The 23626-nt window shown below is 39.4% G+C and overlaps 1 protein-coding gene across 3 annotated transcripts in view; it reads right to left on the minus strand.

Annotated features, from left to right (window-relative positions):
• The window catches only part of PRDM5 (PR/SET domain 5), a 231243-nt gene that overhangs the window by 41031 nt on the left and 166586 nt on the right, over positions 1-23626 (minus strand). For 2 of the 3 annotated variants that reach the window (XM_054485889.2, XM_054485888.2), the window contains one exon: positions 19093-19178. The exons of the other annotated variant lie outside the window; for it this stretch is intronic. In XM_054485889.2, the coding sequence (XP_054341864.1) occupies positions 19093-19178 (86 nt within the window). The remainder of the gene's footprint in view (positions 1-19092; positions 19179-23626) is intronic. 3 annotated transcript variants of the gene reach the window in all.

The following is a 23626-nucleotide window of genomic DNA, read 5'->3' on the forward strand; positions in this document are numbered from 1 at the left end:
TTTGCAGCTGGAATATTCTATGACTCTAGACTGCACTCAAAATAGGTCACAAATAATGAAGACATTTTAGAAATGTTGTGCATTGTATTTTGTTCTCACTAGTAATAGAAAATACCTACAGCCTTAGCAATTGTTATAGTTTTACTAGTCTCAACCTACAAGACCAATTGTGTGATATAAAAGAAAAAAGATATGAAAGAAAAATAGATAAGTTCAAGGGATAGACAGAGATGCTTGAACTGAATATTTTCTTTAGTTCATAGGTTTGTGTTTCAGTAAAGAGGGAACACCTAGTCTTATTGTTCATTTTATTACTCCATTCTCTCACTGGGAAACAAATGAAAGCCTGTTCTGACGTAGTGTTATCAACACAATCAATCCTATCTTCCTGTCCCAGCACCAAAAGCTCCTCACAGTCTTGCCATGCCTGCCTGACCCCCACCTCATGCTCCAGTTCTCAACAACACACACCTTGGGCTCTCCTGCCCTGGGCTTCTCACCCACCCACAAATCACAGCTTCACATTCTTGCACACAGCACTCAGTTGGTTTGCAATGCCTTACCCCCAATCTTGTGCCTTTTCCTAGAAAACTCAGACTCATACTTTCTGATCCAATTCAGACTTCTTCAGTGGACCCTACCTGGTCTCCCTGGGGCAGAGCCAGATGCTTTGTTTTCCATGTTCCAATGTTCCCATCACACATGGTTCTCTTTCACTGTAAGAGTATCTAATGTAACAGTGCAAGCTCCCCACTCCCCTTCTGGGTATGCAGAGAACTCCAGGTGGCTGAGACCAGGTTTTAAACACTCTGTCCTTTCAATGTTAATAATGTCAATAAAGATCTATTTAGAAAGTCTCCATTTTTACAGAAAAGACATAAATACCAATGAGGATGAGGATAAGATCATACAACATGCAGTTATATTGTGGAAAGACTGAATGAATATGTGAACTAAGCTCTAAGAAAAAAAGAAACAGAAGAAAAACAATGACATAAAAGTAAAAAACAAACAAAAAACTGGGCTAATATAATTAATGTACCAGTAAAGTATGCCGATGGCAGAGGTGGCAGGGAAGGCTGTATAAAAAGTGAGACCTGACCAGTAGAGGGACTGCTTTATTTGTACCCTCAAAAAGTATTGAAGTGGACCTAGGCAAGCATGGTTATCCTTAGGAGAAGGACACATGGTCCAAACTGGCCGAGGCCCAGAGTGTCCAGGAGGAAGGGGGCACAGGAGGGGCAGACGGCAGGCAGCACAGCCAGGCTGGCACAGGGCACCCAGGCCAAGCCACCTGGGCTCCATTTTGCAGGCAGAGAGGAGCCACTGTAGAGGGTGGGGGAGGGCTTTGTTTGTTTGTTTTTTCTTTAGTAACTGAGACACTTGATCAAAGCAAATCTTTATAAGTATTGATGCAGCCATACATGGGACGCATTAGACCAGAGATTCTTGAATTGTGTTTTGTAAAAGACTAGCTCCAGTGAGATGTTAGTGGAACACACACACACACACACACACACACACACCCTTACTCGCTACGCTCAAACTAGCCTGGCAAACGCTAGCCTAAACAAACTATAAGAAATACATTTATTGCTGGATTTCTCAGAATCTGGAATATGGTTATATGTATCATAAAACTGCAAGATTCAGACAGAGCATGTGATTTTTCCCAGAAATGCTGAAACGCTTCCCTTCCCCTGGCTTCAGTGCCACCTCCCTGTTTTCTCCTGGTTCTCTTTCAGCCTCTTTGGCTGCTCCTTCCTGGTTTCCTTTTGGACAATATTCTGGGGCTCAGCCATTTTTTTTTCCATTCCACATAGATGTCTCCAGTGAATTTTCTACTTCTGCAGACTAAACACTCCTCTGTTTCTTCCAACACCTTTCCTTGCCTGGCCCTCATCCTATCCTGAGGTAGGTGATCTTCCTATGTGCACATACAGCACCCTGGGATACTTTCAGCGTGGTCTTTGCCATGCTCTATCTCGTTGTCTTCTCCCCCAGACTTTGCAAGGGCTGCAGCCTTTTCTTAACTGTTCCTTCAGTACACGGCACATAGCACAGCAGCTGACTCTGTAACACTTAGTTGGCCATCTGAGACCAAATGCATGTTCTTAAAGAGTTACGATTAGAAACATACCACATTGGTCAAAGAAAGTCCCTTTAATCAGGAGTTCTCTATACATGCAACAACTGTTTGAAGTCATTGTTAAGTGAAGTTAAATAGAAACTGTCATGGAATTCCCTAAGATCAATTCTTTTGCTTTTAATTTTTGACATTATGTGAGATAATCAAGAAAGGCCCTGTGTCACCATGGTGTCATCCAACTTACACTACAGGGATCTGATTTTTTTCCTATTGTTCAGAATAAGCAATATAAATCAATCCATAAACTAAAAGTTCCATAAATAATGCTTTCAAATGAAACTCTGTCTAAATTTTACATTATTCATATGTTTAAATGATAATGAGCTCATAAGTGTCTCCAATGCCTCAGTTAAAACACTGATTCCAGCTGTGGTAACAGTCCCTGAGAGTTATGTGACAGACAGAAAAGGAGGCACTTACAGGACACTGGCCTTTGTGCTACTGTACCCTACTGGGGCAGAAAAAAAAAAGCTGTTCACTTAAAATGCTGAGATCTCTCCTGTCAGGTCTGGAGGGTGGATGGGAGATACAGTCTTTTGATTTTAACCACAGATGTTTTATTCCTTGCTCTAAAGCAGTGGGAGGAAGAGGGAGACCAAATGGAGACTAGGAAAAGGCCACTGGAAAGGGCTCTACTGATTCTCCAAGGATGGTGTGCCTGGGTGCATCTTCTTGAGACACTCCCTTATCTCTGCCCAAAATCACCTGGACAGGATAACAAAAAATTGTCAGCAGGCTGAGAACCCAGGCTTAGGCTCAAGAAAAGAGATGTCTAAGACTTTTTAAATATATAAATGTATGGGGTACGAGTGCAATTTTGTTACAAGCCTAGATTGTGTAGTAATTAAGTCAGGGCTTTTAGGTTATCCATCCCCCAAATAATATATATTATACCCATGAAGTAATTTCTCCTCATCCTTATTCCAACCCCTCACCCTCTGAGTCTCCACTGTCTATCATTCCATTCTCTGTGTCCATTTTTTTAGCACCAATTTATAAGTGAGAACATGTGATGTTTGGCCTTCTGTGTCTGGCTTGTTCCACTTAAGATAATGGCCTCCAACTCCATTCACTTTGTTGCAAAAATCATGATTTCATTCTTTCTATGCTTGAATACTATTTTGTGTGTGTGTGTGTGTGTGTGTTTGTGTGTGTGTGTGTGTGTATCACATTTTCTTTATCCAATCATCTGTTGATGGATACTCAGGTTGATTCCACATCTGTGCTATTGTGAATACTGCTGCAACAAACACGAGTGCAGGTATCTTTTTGATATAATGATTTCTTTTCATTTGGACAGGCACCCACTAGTGGGCTTGCTGGATCAAACAGAACTAATTGATGATTGATGATGCTGGTACGGGCCAGTAACTAGCAAGAGACAAAGTAATTAGCGAGAGACAAAGTAATTGTAATTAGTAATCACAATTAGTAATTAGGGCTGAAAATGTTAACACTCTGAGATCACTGACCTTCAAAAGCTCCTCAAGAGCCCTGAGCGTAAAGCCCAAACATGTTTATTCAGCATTCAGAGACAACCTTTTATCATCTGCCCTCTGTGCATCCCAGAAGCCTCTTTTTTAGTACACCTTCTATTTTACTCCATGACCCACCCATATGAAGTTATCGGACACCCTCAGGCATCTTGTACTATATATTTGATCATGAATCCCTAATACCTAGCAGAGTACTGGCATATAGTTGGCTTACTAAACATTTGCAGAATTAGTGAATTTTCCTATCCAGGTATCCAAGAAGCACAGTCTTTAGATCAATGAGCACAATCTCTGGCACAGTGACATATTAATGGCACACAGATAGTGACTAGTTGTAAAGTGATCTCTTATTAAAAATAAAATACTATAATTTGAAAATAGTCTACTTCCTTTTCACAAATGAGGTGGGTTTTAATCTTAACCCCTAATAACACCATTTTCATTCATTTCCATCCCAGTATGCTCTCCTACAACAGCAATAAGCAGGAGAATTAAGGCTTGAGCTTGAACTAGTTTACAGTCCCACCAACAGTGTAAAAGTGTTCCTATTTCTCCACATCCTCTCCAGCACCTGTTGTTTCCTGACTTTTTAATGATTGCCATTCTAACTGGTGTGAGATGGTATCTCATTGTGGTTTTGATTTGCATTTCTCTGATGGCCAGTGATGGTGAGCATTTTTTCATGTGTTTTTTGGCTGCATAAATGTCTTCTTTTGAGAAGTGTCTGTTCATGTCCTTTGCCCACTTTTTGATGGGGTTGTTTGTTTTTTTCTTGTAAATTTGTTGGAGTTCATTGTAGATTCTGGATATTAGCCCTTTGTCAGATGAGTAGGTTGCGAAAATTTTCTCCCATTTTGTAGGTTGCCTGTTCACTCTGATGGTAGTTTCCTTTGCTGTGCAGAAGCTCTTTAGTTTAATTAGATCCCATTTGTCAATTTTGGCTTTTGTTGCCATTGCTTTTGGTGTTTTAGACATGAAGTCCTTGCCCATGCCTATGTCCTGAATGGTAATGCCTAGGTTTTCTTCTAGGGTTTTTATGGTTTTAGGTCTAACATTTAAGTCTTTAATCCATCTTGAATTGATTTTTGTATAAGGTGTAAGGAAGGGATCCAGTTTCAGCTTTCTACATACACTGTTGGTGGGACTGTAAACTAGTTCAACCCTTGTGGAAGTCAGTATGGCGATTCCTCAGGGATCTAGAACTAGAAATTCCATTCGACCCAGCCATCCCATTACTGGGTATATACCCAAAGGACTATAAATCATGCTGCTATAAAGACACATGCACACGTATGTTTATTGCCGCATTATTCACAATAGCAAAGACTTGGAACCAACCCAAATGTCCAACAATGACAGACTGGATTAAGAAAATGTGGCACATATACACCATGGAATACTATGCAGCCATAAAAAATGATGAGTTCATGTCCTTTGTAGGGACATGGATGAAATTGGAAATCATCATTCTCAGTAAACTATCACAAGAACAAAAAACCAAACACCGCATATTCTCACTCATAGGTGGGAATTGAACAATGAGAACACATGGACACAGGAAGGGGAACATCACACTTCGGGGACTGTTGTGGGGTGGGGGGAGGGGGGAGGGATAGCATTGGGAGATATACCTAATGCTAGATGACGAGTTGGTGGGTGCAGCGCACCAGCATGGCACATGTATACATATGTAACTTACCTGCACATTGCGCACATGTACCATAAAACCTAAAGTATAATAATAATAATAATAAAAGAAAAAAAAGTAAATTAAAAAAAAAAAAGGCTTGAGCTTGAAGAATTGTACATAGTCCATGCTGTGGCCTGAGGTGTCTGCCCACCTGAGCTTCATCTGTCAGGTGTGTCAGGCAGATAAGTAGGGTGAGAGTGGCTTCATCAGAGGATCACAGATCTCTGGCTTCCTTCTGCGGCGAGTATACCTCTAAAAACAAACTCTTCAGAGCCAGATGACAAGAATGGTCCAGACAGGCAACCAGGGAAAGCCGGGCCCAGTATACATCAATGCAGAGCATCAAGTTCAGAGTAATAGGTGTACAGTTGCTTATTCCTGCCTAGACAGATAGAACTGCCTCCCACATGGTAAAATGTGGAAATGCAGAGAAACACATGCAACTGAAGAAGACAACCAGAGCAACAAGGAACAGCAACTGAGAGCTAAGAGAGAGCCATGCCAAAGACTCCAGGACCTCGGAGTAGGCCTGGTAACAGTTATATACTTGGGACCCAGTACTTTCCCATGCCATCACTTGGCATACTTGGGATTATGTGTTACTTAAAATAATGTCCTTAGTGTCCATCTTTCCTGACAGACACAAGCAGAGCCTGTGACACTACAGCTGCTGGCACACAGTTGGGCACATCACAAACATCTGATGAATGCACGCACTCTTGCCTTCTCATACCTTGTCAAGTCTTTAGTGAGAAGGAATTGCTGATTAGAAAAGAATTAAACTTATGAGTGACTCCCAGCTCCACTGAAGGTAGAGACAATGTCTGATTTGTGTACTGCTATAGTTCCAGCTCTTAGCACACTGTAGTCATTTAATCAATGTTTGTTGAATAAATAAATGAATGGATTCATATATCTTATCTAGCTATATATTTGTTGAGTTAATTTGGTAAATTTAATAATTTGCTTCTGACATAATTTCACTTCATTCCTTCAACAAACCTAATAACTCACTAGATGCCAGGCACACAGCTGCTAAGGAAAAAGAGATGCGAGCTACAATTCCTGTCCACATGAAAGTCACAACCTCAAAAGGAGAAACATATAAACAAATTATAACAATAAGTTTTCTAAATTCAAAAACAGAGGCTTGTGTATTTAAAACAGCTTTAGTTAGAGAGCATTAACAAAGAAAGTCCCAAATAGGGAACGTCCCAACCAACCTCCTAATCTTAAGCAGAGATCACCCATGCTTGAGTTTGTCAGACCATCAACCTCAACAGCAAGAATTACCTTCCTGATACCCCCAAACAAGTATCATTCTGATTACAGTAGTACTGCTAGATAACTCAGTTTCAGACTCTTCCATTGTCATTCAATGTTCTGTAAAGCATTAAGGAGAAAACTGTATAATGGTGATGAACCTATTCACTTTAGCCATCCTAATATGACACCAATTATAAGGCCAATTACTTAAAAGGAAAGCTCTTAATTTAACTTATTTATATAGATTTCAGTGTTATATAAGCAAATTTGCCATCAGATTTTGGAACTACAGATTAAATAGTATGTAAGTATAATGAGAGCCTTTAAGTTCACACTTTCCTGGGTCTCCCAAATCTTTTTCAGAATACTATAAGCCTTTCTAAACAACTGATTGATAGTATATTTTTTAAAACTGAATTGTAAGATGTGTATTTTCCAAAAACAAAATACAACTCCCATTGGTAAATGGTGATATTGAGGTACAAACGCTAACTTCTCTTTGGGAACATTTAGTAAGTGCTCACTTTAGCACTCTGTCCATAAATGTTTATCATTTAAAATATAGAAGAATATTACACAATTAAAATTGTACTTATTCAGCATTATGTAATATTTAGTACTTGTTCTAGTTATCTATTGCTACATAATAAACCATCCAAAACTTAATACATTATTATTGTTCATGGTTTAATATTTGTTTATTTTAATTATTTGTTTAATGATATAAAATAACATTATTTTTCATGGTTTTGTGGATTAACCGGGTTCCGCAACAGTTTTCACTTGGAGTCTTTCTTGCAGTTGCAGTCAGTTGGCTGCAGCTGAAGTTATCTGAAGGCTCAACTAAGCTAGAAAGCCAAAATGGCTTGCTCAGATGGCTGGCAGTACACGTTGGCTATTGTGTGGCATGCCTATCTGGCCTCTCCACATTACTTGGGGTCCTCACAACATGGTGGTTAGTCCCAAGAGATACAGACAAAAGTTCAAAGCTTCTTCTTTTCCAGCCTCGGAGGTCCTAGAACATCACTTCTGCTGCATTCTATTGTCCAAGCAAGTCATTGTGCCCAGCTCAGACTGAAGGAAAGGGAAACTGGACTGTACTTGTTAATGTAAAGAGCAGCATGTGCACACAGGGAGGAAAGAGATTACCGGCGCCATCTTGGAGACTACCTTATTACACCATTATTCCAACTAATGCACATTATGTTCTAGATGGGTAGTACCAGCTTCCCCTCCCCACAAAAAGTTCAAGTTAGGCAAAGACATATAGAATGAGAATGCAAATACCATTTAAAAAACTAGAAAAATCACAGCCAATGCCTCTAGTCAGTTCAATCCCTCACATCAATGTAACTCTACTCTTGTAACCTTAACTATAGTAAAACAGAATTTTGTTCCACAAAAGACTTTTGTCTATTTTCCTATGGGATAATTAACCAATCCAAAAAAATTGTCAGGAGAATGAAATCCAGTTTACTTTAAAATTTCACCTTGTACTCTCAAAGCCTATCAAAATCCAGAGAACCATGAACTAGCATGCCTGGACCCAAAGTCCTTATTTCAGGAACATCATTTGGCATGCCAAAAAAGTATTCCTAACTGGGAAATTTAAAACTTTCTTTTCTGGTGATATTTAAGATAGCTGACTGGCTCATGGGCAGAAGTTACACAGAGATTAAGAATAGAGGGCACTCTGCCAAGTGGGTTGATGACCATCAGAAAGAATTTTCACAAAGGAGAAATGAAGAAAAAGAAAGGGGGTAATGATGCTGTCGGTCTCTGAAAGGAAAGTGATTTTTCAAGTGGTCTGATTTTCCCTTTTACAAAAGAAAATGCCATTGTGATAGAATAAGAATGTTCAATTTCATGCAGGTATATATTTGGAGCCAAATAAAATACAATGGTATTTTAAAGTCATTTATCTTAAATGATTCCCTGGCAAGGCATATAAAATTCCCCAGGAAATATATGGGTTCTAGAAACAATAAAAGATTCACTAATTCCAAAACTGAATTAAAGATATTTTCAAACAGTGACAATGAGGCATATTCTCTTGTTTCTATAGGACAAAAGCTGATGAAGTTTAGAAATTCTAAAAATGTTAAATTTTCTCCAAAATCATAATAAACTATTCTTAAAAGTTATTAAATTTGTACATCTCTTCTTCTTATCCAGACATTAAAAACAGAAATAGCTATTAGTGCTCCTCAGGCACTTAACCCAGATAATTGTGAATCCAGTACCTGCCCCTCCCCTCCTTCCTCTCTAAACCCACAAGCTGCTCTTCCTATCTCTATGTGGAAAATCGCAGTACCCCAAAATGCCCCTGGTAGGCATCCTAGATTCATCTGTGACTCCTCCCTATTCTTCACCACCTATACTGAGTATGTCTAAACCTTGTCCAAACTTTATCAATACTTATCTCAAAGGTGTCCCTCATATATGTGCCTGACTCTCAGATCCCATGGCCATCTCATGTGGGTCCCTATTTCTGCTCACCTGGCTCCATCGTGTCTCCTGACTGGGCCTCCCTGACTCAAGTGCTGCTTCCTTCAATTCTTGCTGGAGAATGATTCAGAGCAACCTTTCTAAGAGATAGAACTGATAATGTCACTCCTCTACTCAAAACCAAACCAAACACACACAATAAAATGTTTTCACAATTCATACCAACTCCTCAATCTCAGCCTGTCTCAACATAAGTCATCCTTCAACATGTATCCTCAAACTCAGTTACAGTGGACAGGCCACCCTTACTGTATCTGTAGGTGTGCAGTTTGCTTATGCAGTCACATTTTTTTCTGGCCTGCCCTCTACCATACTCCTTCAAACACAACTCAAATATCATCCTCTATCTCTAGTCCTGGAATCCACTAGCCCTCTCAATCCGATTCAACCAACTTGCTTTTGCATTTGTTTCCTAAGCTTTTTCATGCATGCCTCCTAATGTGTCCATGAGGATTTCAAGCTGATTCTCACCCTTAAAAGACTCCTTTCTGTTCTCAACCAAGGCTGCATATCCTCTACATGATGCTTCTGGAGCTAGGAAAATTCTTCTTGCCTTTTCCTCCCTTTAGCATACAGCAGCCCTCACTCCTCCTGCCTTAACATCTTAATTCAAATAGAATGAACCCTTTTCTTTTTCCTTCAACATCATGCTTACACTCACTCACATGGTTCATCAGCTTGATGTATTGGTCAAAATTTTTGGGGGATAATTTTCAAATCCTACATCAATAGATCACCCAAAGCCTCTAGATAAATTCAAAAGTGTCTGATACCTAGGAACTCTGAGATACCCACCCTCACTTGGACTCAGAGACTCACGGTCGCACTGCATGGTGTCAAGGGAAAGTGCAAAAGGCACAGGTCTGTTAAACCCAGACCTACAATCTGAACAACCTGAGGATCAGGGATAAGAAATTTCAGGAAATAAAATTGATAAAATATAAAACAATATAACAGACTTGCTGTTACTTGTAACCACTGGCAATTCCATTTTAATTTTGTAAGAACTAATTTGGCTGTTTCTGCAAACAAGGCTGGAGAGAACTGCGATCTTAGAAACCTGAAACCTGTATAAGCTAATTGGGTTTTTGAAATGTGTTCAAAAGGCAGAGTTTCTGAAATAACTTTCTAATTGGTCCAGGTGCCTTCCATGTTGAAATCAAAATGGGTTATACAAGACATGAAGTTTTCTATGGTAAACAGTTACAAACAACAATTTCTTTTGAACCTAATGTTTATAAAATGGGTATTTATGAGCTTGTGTCCTAACTCAAATGAGTGACTGTTTTGGCTCAATGTGTCTAATGCAATAAAAACATAAGCTCTATAATTTCCAGACGATCTATAGTTCCTAAGACTAAAATGGATTTGAGGCACTGGACACAAAGAGTTCAGCAACTGGCATTTCTCTACCTCAGTGTAATTTGGAGTGGTAAAGCAAACCTTTGAGACAAAGACAACAGAGATAAGAAGGGAAAGGTCTGGCAGCATACTTGGGGTACCCCCAAGGCCCAAGGCCTTGGAAAAATTCAAATCTTTAAACCAAATCTTGGTTTAAAGCTACAGTGTGAAAACTAAGATAATCTTGGCCAGGTGTGGTATTTCTCACCTATAATCCCAACACTTTGGGAGGCTGAGACCAAAAGATCACCTAAGCCTAGGAGCTCAAGACCAGGCTGGGCAAGATAGCAAGATCCTGTCTCCACAAAAATTTAAAAACTTAGCCAGGCATTGTGGTGCATGCCTGTAGTCTCAGCTACTCAGGAGGCTGAGACTACAGGACCACTGAACCCAGGAGTTCAAGGTTGCAGTACACTATGATGGAACCACTACACTCCAGTCTGAGCAGCAGAGCAAGACCCTCTCTCAAAAAAAAAAAAAATATTCCCCAAAAGAGGACCTGCTCCCTCCAAATAGCTCTCTCCTCCACCACGCAAGCAAAGAACAAAGACCATGAATGGGACAGGAAAAAGTAGATCTAGAAAGGGATGAGAAACGGCTCCAAATGCCAGTGCCCTGAGGGCAAGTTTGCTGAGGCCGCCAGGGTCTGACTGCATCCTAGGAAACAGAGCCCCTTTAGAGAAACCATAGCAAAATAGCCTAAGTTCACATAGGGCCTCTAAATAGGGGTGCTTCCCTGACTGAATGGAGGAGCTAACTGGACATGGAATGTAAGGAGTTCTGCTTTTATCAGCTCCTGGGCAGGAAATTAATCTAGAATTAAGTGGGAAAAGTTATCCTCAAAAACCCTACACAGTTAAAAATAAATCACTGCTCATAGGATGTGGAAAGCCACAAAGAACATCACCCCCAGCTTAGTAATGACAAAAAGCTGAAAAATTTACAGTCATTCTTTTAAGCTTAAGGTCATGAAACATTTTATGCGCTAAGGTCACAAGACAATCAGATGAACTAAATGTCAAAAAAAAAAAATGGAACACAGAATAGCCTCACATTTGTCAGAGGAAGAGAGAACTGTCACAAAATGGGTAGGAAAAAAACAAGTGATGGTTGATTCCTTAAGGATTGTGGACTAGCATTCAGGTTAGAAACCTGGGGGCCCTGGCACATGGAAAGTCCACAGCCACTCATCTCTTTTCCACTGGCTCCATCAGCGTTCGTAAGAAAGATTAGAGGCAGGGCAGGATACCTTAGAGAGCCCCCAGGTGGCACAGACAAGGTCTGAGGGTGGAGTAGGAGTAATTGAAGGAACCCATCTGCTTTCTGTCCCTGTGCTGCATGAATACAAGGTGATGAGCAGCGGCTGCCAGGGAGCAGCACAAACCACCCAGGCCACAGACCTGCCTCACACAGGAAACAAAAGCCTTCTGCCTCTGAGTGAGGAGGGAGACACCTGCCATGTCCCATATGTCACTCTGCTTTGACAGGAGGCAAAAGCTACCAGCTGCTGGGGGTGGAACATGAAACTCGCAGGTGCTCTGGTCCAGGCAACGACCCATGGCCTCTGGAGAGAGACAGAACCTGACTACATATCCTGCACTGACACCAAGGAGAGGGGCAGAAAACGTGCTCTTGCCCAAGAACCCCAGTGATCCACAGGAGAGGTCTGCTGCTGCGGAAAGAGGGGCAGAAACCTCTTTCTCCTGACTTCTTAATGATTGCCATTCTAACTGGTGTGAGATGGTATCTCATTGTGGTTTTGATTTGCATTTCTCTGATGGCCAGTGATGATGAGCATTTTTTCATGTGTCTTTTGGCTGCATAAATGTCTTCTTTTGAGAAGTGTCTGTTCATATCCTTTGCCCACTTTTTGATGGGGTTGTTTTTTTCTTGTAAATTTGTTTGAGTTCATTGTAGATTCTGGATATTAGCCCTTTGTCAGATGAGTAGGTTGTGAAAATTTTCTCCCGTTTTGTAGGTTGCCTGTTCACTCTGATGGTAGTTTCTTTTGCTGTGCAGAAGCTCTTTAGTTTAATTAGATCCAATTTGTCAATTTTGGCTTTTGTTGCCATTGCTTTTGGTGTTTTAGACATGAAGTCCTTGTCCATGCCTATGTCCTGAATGGTAATGCCTAGGTTTTCTTCTAGGGTTTTTATGGTTTTAGGTCTAACGTTTAAGTCTTTAATCCATCTTGAATTAATTTTTGTATAAGGTGTAAGGAAGGGATCCAGTTTCAGCTTTCTACATATGGCTAGCCAGTTTTCCCAGCACCATTTATTAAACAGGGAATCCTTTCCCCATTGCTTGTTTTTCTCAGGTTTGTCAAAGATCAGATAGTTGTAGACATATGGCGTTATTACTGAGGGCTCTGTTCTGTTCCATTGATCTATATCTCTGTTTTGGTACCAGTACCATGCTGTTTTGGTTACTGTAGCCTTGTAGTATAGTTTGAATTCAGGTAGCATGATGCCTCCAGCTTTGTTCTTTTGGCTTAGGATTGACTTGGCGATGCAGGCTCTTTTTTGGTTCCACATGAACTTTAAAGTAGTTTTTTCCAATTCTGTGAAGAAAGTCATTGGTAGCTTGATGGGGATGGCATTGAATCTAGAAATTACCTTGGGCAGTATGGCCATTTTCACAATATTGATTCTCCCTACCCATGAGCATGGAATGTTCTTCCATTTGTTTGTGTCCTCTTTTATTTCATTGAGCAGTGGTTTGTAGTTCTCCTTGAAGAGGTCCTTCACGTCCCTTGTAAGTTGGATTCCTAAGTATTTTATTCTCTTTGAAGCAATTGTGAATGGGAGTTCACTCATGATTTGGCTCTCTGTCTGTTATTGGTGTATAAGAATGCTTGTGATTTTTGCACATTGATTTTGTATCCTGAGACTTTGCTGAAGTTGCTTATCAGCTTAAGGAGATTTTGGGCTGAGACAATGGGGTTTTCTAGATATACAATCATGTTGTCTGCAAACAGGGACAATTTGATTTCCTCTTTTCCTAATTGAATACCCTTTATTTCCTTCTCCTGTCTAACTGCCCTGGCCAGAACTTCCAACACTATGTTGAATAAGAGTGGTGAGAGAGGGCATCCCTGGCTTGTGCCAGTTTTCAAAGGGAATGCTTCCAGTTTTTGCCCATTCAGTATGATATTGGCTGTGGGTTTGTCATAGATAGCTCTTATTATTTTGAGATACATCCCATCAATAGCTAATTTATTGAGAGTTTTTGGCATGAAGCATTGTTGAACTTTGTCAAAGGCCTTTTCTGCATCTATTGAGATAATCATGTGGTTTTTGTCTTTGGTTCTATTTATATGCTGGATTACATTTATTGATTTGCGTATATTAAACAACAGGTGCTGGAGAGGATGTGGAGAAATAGGAACACTTTTACACTGTTGGTGGGACTGTAAACTAGTTCAACCATTGTGGAAGTCAGTGTGGCAATTCCTCAGGGATCTAGAACTAGAAATACCACTTGACCCAGCCATCCCATTACTGGGTATATACCCAAAGGACTATAAATCATGCTGCTATAAAGACACATGCATGCGTATGTTTATTGCGGCACTATTCACAATAGCAAAGACTTGGAACCAACCCAAATGTCCAACAATGATAGACTGGATTAAGAAAATGTGGCACATATACACCATGGAATACTATGCAGCCATAAAAAATGATGAGTTCATGTCCTTTGTAGGGACATGGATGAAATTGGAAATCATCATTCTCAGTAAACTATCGCAAGGACAAAAAACCAAACACCACATGTTCTCACTCATAGATGGGAATTGAACAATGAGAACACATGGACACAGGAAGGGGAACATCACACTCTGGGGACTGTTGTGGGGTGGGGGGGAGGGGGGAGGGATAGCATTAGGAGATATAACTAATGCTAAATGGCGAGTTAATGGGTGCAGCACACCAGCATGGCACATGTATACATATGTAACTAACCTGCACATTGTGTACATGTACCCTAAAACTTAAAGTATAACAATAATAATAAAAAAAAGACTACCTAATGGGTACAGTGTACACTGCTCAGGTGACAGGTGCACCAAAATCTCAGAAATCAACACTTGAGAATTTATCTATGTAACCAAAAAACACTAGTACCTCCAAAACTGAAATAAAAATTAATTATTTTAAATATAACAAAAAAAGAAAGAAAGAAACCTCTTTCTCATGCCCCAAACGTCTTTCTCATGCCCAAACCTCTTTCTCATGCCCCAAACCTTCTACTCTAAAGATACAAGGTGGAGCTCACCTGCCACAGCCAGTAGGGTCAGGAAACCATCCATCCGCTAGGCCTGTGCTGTCCAACAGAGCTTTCTGTGGTGACCGTAGTGTCCTATATCTGTGCTACAGAATACCGTAGTAACCAGACACAAGTGCCTATAGAGCACCTGAGAAGTGGCTAATGTGACTGAAAAAGTAAATATTTAATTGTATTTAATTGGATTTAATTAAAATTTAAATTTTGATAGCCACATGTAGCTAGTGGTTAGGACACTGCCGCTGACCCTGAGTGGAGTCAGAGGCAGGAGCCACCTAACACTATGGTAGAGGCAGAAATGCTGATAAAGCCACAACCCTGAGACTCAGGTACAGAGCACCTGCCCAACTAATGCTAGAGCAGGGGCCCCAGGAAAGCCCTCTGGCCTACTTAAGTCTCATGCCTAGTAACAAGCACCAGCAGGCTACTGCCAGTGGATGGACAAAGGCAGAGAGAGAGAAACATGTTCTGTGGCAAAGGTACACAGGATCTGCCAAAACCTGATGGTGAGGAAGGATCCTTAAGAAAAGCCTGCTGAGTGTCCAGGCCTCACATGAAGAACACAGCAGCAGCAGCCCACCCTCTGGAGAAGCTTATAGCAACAACAAACCCCAAACCTAGCTTAGCCACTGACCAGACTGACTCAAGCCCTCACTCACATTAACGGCCTAGCAGAAGAAGAAGTATACCTATTTCCAGGCATAAGCAGTATTTACTTTAGTCTCCAATTAGACTTAGAGACTTAGTTTCTTTTACCCACATACACACACACATACACACGCAAACAGACATTCAATCAAATATTATGTTACACTTGAAAAGCAAACTCCTGCAACCTTCCCACTCATTATCAAGAGATAGAATAGTCAAAACATTTAAAAATAAATTTGCATTTATTTTTAAATGCAAATTTGAAACTGAAATGTGTTATGGCCCAAATGTAATAGTATCTTTTTTGAACTGAGTCTTACAGGGTCTTACCCTGTCATTTAGGCTGAAGTGCAGTGGCACAGTCATAGCTCACTGCAGCCTTGAACTCCTGGCCTCAAGCAATCCTCCCACCTCAGCCTCCCAAAGTGCTGGAAATACAGAAATGAGCCACTGTGCCAGGCCTTATGGAAACTATTTTTAAAAATCCAAGTGAAAATGCTAGAGATGAAAAACATAATATCAAAAATGCACTCCTTCAATAGGCAGACTGAGCACAACAGAGGTAGAAAAATCAATGAAATTGAAAATATCAATAGAAATTAGAAACACAGAGAAAAACACTGAGATTTTTTTTAAAAATGCAAATGAAACAAAAAGAGAACAGGGCACTCAAGAGCTCTGGAATAATATCAAATAGTCTAACAGTGTAACTGGTGTCCCATAAGAAGACAGAAAGAAAGGGACAAAACAAATTTGAAAAAAAAAATGGCCAAGAATTTTCTGAAATTTAACTAAAGATAGCGGACTACAGATCTAAGCTGCAAAAATACAATGAAAAACACAACTAGGTACAACATAGCAAGAGCTGAAAACCAAATATAAAGAGAATATACTGAAGGAAATAAAATCACCAGCCTTCACCTCAAACCCTGGTCTCTCCATGAAAGGTCAATGATTAATTGGATTTTGGAAAAATTATCTCCCACATCTGGGGCTCTTACTGCACCCTATAGGCAATAACTAGAGAGTAAATGGCTTTGTGTTCCTCCTAGAAAGCATTCGTGCAGTCACCACAGAATGTAAACCTGGAGGTACAGGCCTGACACGGCATCTTGGGTTGTCTCACCAAAACTTCCTAAAGATGTACCTTACTGAATTAGATAGCTTATTTTTTTTCTGTTGTTGTTAAAATGGAATTAAAAACTTTTCAAATAGGACCAAAAATGTCTGGGAATTAGAGCTATCTAAATGCTTATGTAATGTGAATGCAAAATTGAAACTGAAATGTGTTATGGCCCAAATGTAATAGTATCTTTTTTGAATGGAGTCTTACAAAATGCAAATAATACTGGGAAAATATGACCTTGCAGAGGTTGTTCCTCTAGAACATTTTTTTTAAATCTCTTTTGAGTTTTAATAATGGTTTGATTGTACTAGCTGATAACCTTAGCAGGCTTTTGAAAATTTGAACTAATATGCAAAGATTATCTGTATTTATTCAATGCTTAGGAAACAGGATTTTCAAAATAAAACTGTTTGGGTAAAATATTAAAAAAATGCATGAAAAAGGAAAATTAAAAAAGAGTTTGAAGTAAAACCCAAAAGGCTTACGCATATTTACCCTGTTCCTTGGATCTTCTACTCATTGTGGGGGATCCTGCCTAAAATCCTGGGTGCTTCTGGTCTATAAATTCTCTTGAGTTCCCTTAGTCAAAGCCTAGAATTTGTTTTCTTTTTGTGCAGTTAATGTCAGAAACTTCTGACAAGAGACCATCTGCAACTGAATACTTTGGAGACAGTGTTGGGATCCTTAAATCGAGGTTCAGAAATTCAAAAGAATATGGGACTTTTAAATTGGGGGTCATTACTGTAATTTGTTTAGTGTGGAAATATACCAGAAAATATATGAGACAGTGGAATGAAAAAATATTCAATTAAATAATAGGCAAAAAATTGCAAATGGTCTTTGTAGCCAGTCTCCCTAGGTTCAAATCTCAACTCTGCCACTTACTTGTTTGTGCCTCAGTTTCTTGTTTTACAAAAATAAATCATAATAACAGCTACCTCACAGAGTTGTTGTGAAGCTTAAATGAATTAATAAATTTGAAGGCCTAAAAGAGTACTGGCGTGTAATTAGTGATTTTTGTGTTTATTTTTATTCATCTTAACTATCTGTATTATTCTCATTAATAACTTTATATTGAAATGAAGTAAAAAAACAAATTAATTGAATTGGAAATGTCTCACCTTTTTGAGAAAACCCAAAAGATATTTTTTCCTGCAGTGATTTAAACAGCTTCTTCTGTGTTGTAATCATGTCTATCTTCAGTAATCAAGTAAAACAACATCATATGTAAATTTCTGTCAATATCACTGGTTTCTATTAAGAGGAACCAGGGCTCCTTTGCCTTTTTGTCAGCATCTTTTAAATAAATACATTATTGATACATCTGTGACAACTGCTCACATGTAAAATAACCTCCTAATCTAAAGCTAATTTAAACCTCTTTCATAATACTCATTGTGAAATATTTTGGATATTATACATTTAAATCATACTATTATAAACAGGAATATCTGTCTAATCCTTTATGGTTTATGAAGTACTTTTATATCTAGGAAGTACTCCAATTCCTAATATTCACATAATATGAATATGATACTACAAACTAGAATGAGAAACCTGCTATAGCTTTGCTTTAATGAGTGGAGAAGCTCCCTCTCTTCACCACAAAGACAAAAAGAGTATTTTCTTAAGGGGACCACAGAGGATAGCTTTTACGTGCTGCAGAACTGAAGTGGAAGGCTACAGTATTATTATACTGGGAAGAATATTATTATTATGTGTTTTCTCTAAAATTTTTATTTTATAGCTAAGGTAAAAAGTAAAATCCAGGAGAGGTTTAAATTAGAATTGTTCTAAAGGGGATTAGATAAGTCTCTTAAAATTTGAAAAAAATGTGTCATTTACATACAGACCATATGCACTTTAAAAGGCCAAACTGAAAAGAAACTGTGAAAGATAACGCAGTGAAAAGTTGTATAGAGCAAAATCAACAATAGCTATTTAAAATAATACAAAATTTCCATGTGGAAAGTTCATTTAAAGTGTCTAATTGTGCTTAAATCAAATAGTGAGCTATGAAATGGTGGGTGATGGTGAGTAAGCTGCTTACATTTTTTTAAAAGCATGTGAAACAGATGCTTGAGTCTGGAAAAGGCACAGATAACAGAATGACAATAGTCCAGTGAGAGTGTCGACAGCAAAGGAACAAAGGGCACCCTGGGAAGAATAAGCCACAGCACTAGGCATGCCCTGTGAAGCACTGAGCTATACTTCCTTATTTTCCACCTGTCCTGGTAATTTATCTGCATTGTCTTTCTTGCAAATATACTTGCTCATCAGTATTACTTAATGGCCAAATGCTGAAAAACTTGCAGACTCTATTAAAAAATGTTCCTATTAGTGGTGAATATTCTGCAAGAAAAACTTTTAAATATTGTAGTATTAAAATTTAAAAATCTATTTATCTTGCAGTTCATCACTGTATTGCCTTTATTTTGTAATATAAAGTTAAATATATTTCTTTTAAAATAGGTATGGTTTTCATGATCAATATTAATGAAACAGAATACAATCTTACCCTGGTGTGAGTACGAATGTGCATCTTCAGTCCATCATTTTTACTGAATCCTTTTTCACAGTAAGGACATTGATAGGGACGCTCACCTACAAATAAAGGAAGCCTGCATGTCAGAAAAACGTGAAGTAGCAGAACCAGTCCTGTGCTATCACTTCTCACACACTCAGATCCTGGCCACCACATATGCCCTGTGCTACTTCAAGAAGTGGCTCCAGGCACAGCAGGGCAGACCCAAGCATGGGCTGTGCAGGACAGCAGTGGACTGTGGCCTCCCCTCCTGTGGAGATGGCACTGAGCCCAGAGCACTTCCGATACTCAAAAATAAACATTTGCCAGTAGCATATTTGCTTCATATTCCTTTTAATACTTGAGCCCAAATTAAATATCCACATTTTAAGAATTTGTTAAAAATATTTTATGTTAATCAATTTGCTCTGCCACTGTACTACTCTTTAAAGGGTAATTACTTAACTGATTCATTGGCACCTTGTTTTGTTTTATTTTTTTGTTTCATATAAATGAATTTGACTCAGTTAAGGCTGTGAGTTTCAAAAGACTTTCATAAAATTGGTATATGTTCAAAAGGACCATTGGTAGTTAAACTAAATAATAATTATTCCATACTTTCTGATATAGTCAAATACCTCTCACCTAGAGGCTATAATTCTGAAAATAGCCAAGATGTTTTTCAAGACACGCACACATATACACAGCACATTTTTAAAAAAATTCTACTGTGAAATGACAAAACTGTGACAAAATTTAATCTCCAAAAGGGATCTGAAGATGCCCTCTTGTCAAAGCCAAATTATTTAGGATGGACAGTAGCTCAAAATCACTAATTGATTTATTCTTTCATTTAACAATGTACTTACACAGCAGGATGCTAGACCCTGGCTGCAATCAAAGATCAATACAATAAAATATTTTCCTTCAGCTAATGTAAAACTTCTGTCTTCCTTTCAGAGCCAGAGGCCTTCTGACTAGCAGTGTATGTTCTTCCTCTACTCTCTCATGTTCCATTTGGTTCTGATCTTAATTCAATCTGGATATCATGTGCATTATCCCAGTCAACTCTTTTATGGGGTCAACAACGCCCCTTGTTGCTTGATCCAGTGATCACTTTTCAACAAGGCCTTCCTTGACCTCTCCCCTGTCCCTGATACTGCTTCATGAAATGGACAGCTACATTCCTGGATCTCAAGGCTGGCCCCATTGCACAACGGCCTTGCACTGTTCTCCCGAACTTTGTTTCCAGCAGAGACATCATATGGAAGCACCTGCAGTGGTGTCCCCTGCCAAGCGGCATTTTCCAGCCTCTCCTCCTTGGGGAGGAGCACCCAGGATTCTCCCTTTGGACCAGGCACTGTAAAATGGTGACAAACACCCAAAGTAGCAATAAACTAAAAACAACAATCACAACACAAACAGGAACAGGTCCCTTAAATGAGCTATCCAGACTTACCAACTTCTCTGAGACAAAATCAACTTTTGCACTAGGTAAGCTGACCTAGAATTATTGACCTTAGGATCATCGTGACTCTGGGAAGGTGTGGCTTTTCAAAGTCAGTAGGACAAAGGCTTGGCAACATCTAGGAAAAGATCATCTTATTTTAACCCTGAGTTGATAACACACGCTTATCAGAATTCCAGATCTCTATTGAGCCCCAATCTCCAAGTACACATATGTCTAACAGGTACCCTCCTTTGGGTATCTCACAAACAGCTTAAATCAGTGTGCACTGTTTTGAATTTGCGGTATTTATCCTTTGGTCTTATGCATGCTATAAATCCTGTCCTGATTAGTTGTACCACATTCACCTAGTTAGCAAATAAAAAACTTCGGAGCCATCCAAGATAACCCCCACTTTTTTACTCACTTCTCCCTCCATCCAGACTCTAAGTCATAATGATTTCACTTCTCTGATATATCTAGAATTTTTCTATTTCAGGATGATGATAAAAAATGAACGTCATAGTAACAGCAGTAACAGCATCAGCAGCAATAGTAGGAGTACAGCAGGCGCTATCATTTACTGAGATCTTAATCATTTAACCTTGAACCACAAAGGAAAAGCACAGGAAGAAAACACAGCAGAATGTGACTGCTGAATGGTGGTAGCTCCTGCATCACACAATTCCAGATAATTTTTTCATTTTCTTCTTCATAAAGTACAAAAAGTCATTTTTTAGATTTTCAAAGTTTATTTTACTTTAGTGATAGATAATAAACAAGGCTAAAATGTTTCCTTCTTATTTATTAACAATGAAATCCATCAACATATCAAATCTATATTAGGGATAAAGCATAATAAGAATAGTAACATGTTATTTTACACTTACGTAAAATTATTTTCCTAGCAAGCCTAAGATAATTTAATATTCATAGCTATTCTCTTTGTATCACATAGCTTTACGTCTGGTTTTGTTCTCCAAATACCAACAGAGAGTCCAGCAAACCAAAACAAAAGATTTGCAGTTATCAGGTAAATAATTATATGTTAATCCTAATATAATATACCAGGTTACTATTTCCTTTCATAACAGCCAAAATCCATCAAGCAAAGAAAGAAATACATAGTTAAAGACTAGTAAGGAATTTTAAAGAAGGGAACATAATAAATCCATTTCCAATTTTACCTACTATCATAATATAGGAATTCTGTCCACAGACTTAAAAAGGCTAACTTCTTTTAAGACATAGCTTTTTTTAATACTTTTTGTGGAATGTGATTGTCCTGGGTTTGAATACTGCTCATCCTCCATTCAGCTGTAACTCTGACAAGATCATCCAACGCCATTGAACCTTTGAAAAACTGGATAAATTATACCTATCCTATGAGTGCAGTGACGATGTATCCAGATTCGTCTAAAGTAGTCTCAGTTTATGCCTGTTATCCTAGAACAATATAGTAATAGCTGGTTAATTTTACATGTCAACTTGACTAGGTTAAGGGATGTGGCCAGGTAGCTGGTAAAACATTATTTCGGGGTCTGTGAAGGTGTGTCCAGAAGAGATGAGCATTTGAATTAGTAGGCTATGTAAAGAAGATCCACCCTCACCCAATGTGGGCAGGCATCATCCAATCCATTGAGGACCTGGATAGAACAAAAAGATGGAGGAACAGTGAATTAATTAATTCTCTCTTTCTCTCCTCCTCCTCCTCCTTCTTCTTTCTCTTCTCTTTTCTTTTCTTCTCCCTCATCTTTCTCTTCTTTCTTCTTCTTCTTCTCCCGGATAGAACAAAAAGGTGGAGGAACAGTGAATTAATTAATTCTCTCTCTTTCTCTCCTCCTCTTCCTCCTCCTTCTTCTTCTTTCTCTTCTCTTCTCCTTCTCCTCCTCCTTCTTCTTCTTCTTCTCTCTCTCCCTTCCTCCCTTCTTCTTCTCTCTCTCTCCCTTCCTCCCTCCCTCCATCTCTCTCCTTGATCTGAGATGACATCCATCTTCTGCCCTTGGATATGGAAGCTCCCAGTTCTCTGGCCTTCATACTCCAGTACTACATCAACAAACCTCTGCTCCTGGTTTTCAGGCCTTTGCTCTTGGACTGAGTTACATCATTGGCTCACCTGGTTTGCAGAACTTCAAACTCAGGCTATATTACACCTCTGGCTTTCCTTGGTCTCTTGCAAATGGCACATCATGGAACTTCTTGGCCTCCATAACTGTGTAAGCCAATTCCCATAATCAAGCTCCTCATATATAATATATCTATAAATACGCTATTGGTTCTTTTTCTCTGGAGAACCCTAATACAACATTACTCCCTTTCACTCTCACAAGTGTCTCAATTGGGACAATAGATACATGGTCACTTGTTATGAATGGAATTGTGCCCTCCCATACCAAATTCACATGTTTAAGTCCTAAACCCCAGTACCTTATATTGTGGCCTTACTTGGGAACTGGGTTGTTGCAAACGTTACTGGAGTAGTGTGGGCCCCTAATCAAATATGATTGATGTCCTTATAAAAAGATGGCCTTGTGAAGAGAGAGACACACAGGGAGAATGCCATGTGAAGATTGGAATTATGCCGCCACAAGCCAAGAACTATCAGAAGCCAGGAGAGAGGCCTGGAGTAGATCCTTCCCTAGCGCCTTCACAGGGAGCATGGCCATGCAAGTGCCTTGATCTCAGACTTACAGCCTCCAGAACTGAGAGCTGACACAGTTTTATTGTTTAAGCCACTCAGTTTGCGACATCTTGTTACAACAGCCCTAACAAATTTACAGTCATCCTACTTTTTTTTTTTTTTTTTTTTTGAGATGGAGTCTCGCTCTCGCCCAGGCTGGAGTGCAGTGGCCCAATCTTGGCTCACTGCAAGCCCCGCCTCCCGAGTTCAGGTCGTTCTCTTGCCTCAGCCTCCCAAGTAGCTGGGACTACAGACGCCCGCCACCGCGCCCGGCTAATTTTTTATATTTTTAGTAGAGATGGGGTTTCACTGTGTTAGCCAGGATGGTCTTGATCTCCTGACCTCGTGATCCGCCCACCTCAGCCACCCAAAGTACTGGGATTACAGGCGTGAGCCACCGC

The sequence above is a fragment of the Pongo pygmaeus genome, chromosome 3 (assembly GCF_028885625.2).
Source record: "Pongo pygmaeus isolate AG05252 chromosome 3, NHGRI_mPonPyg2-v2.0_pri, whole genome shotgun sequence".
Classification (NCBI taxonomy): domain Eukaryota; kingdom Metazoa; phylum Chordata; class Mammalia; order Primates; family Hominidae; genus Pongo; species Pongo pygmaeus.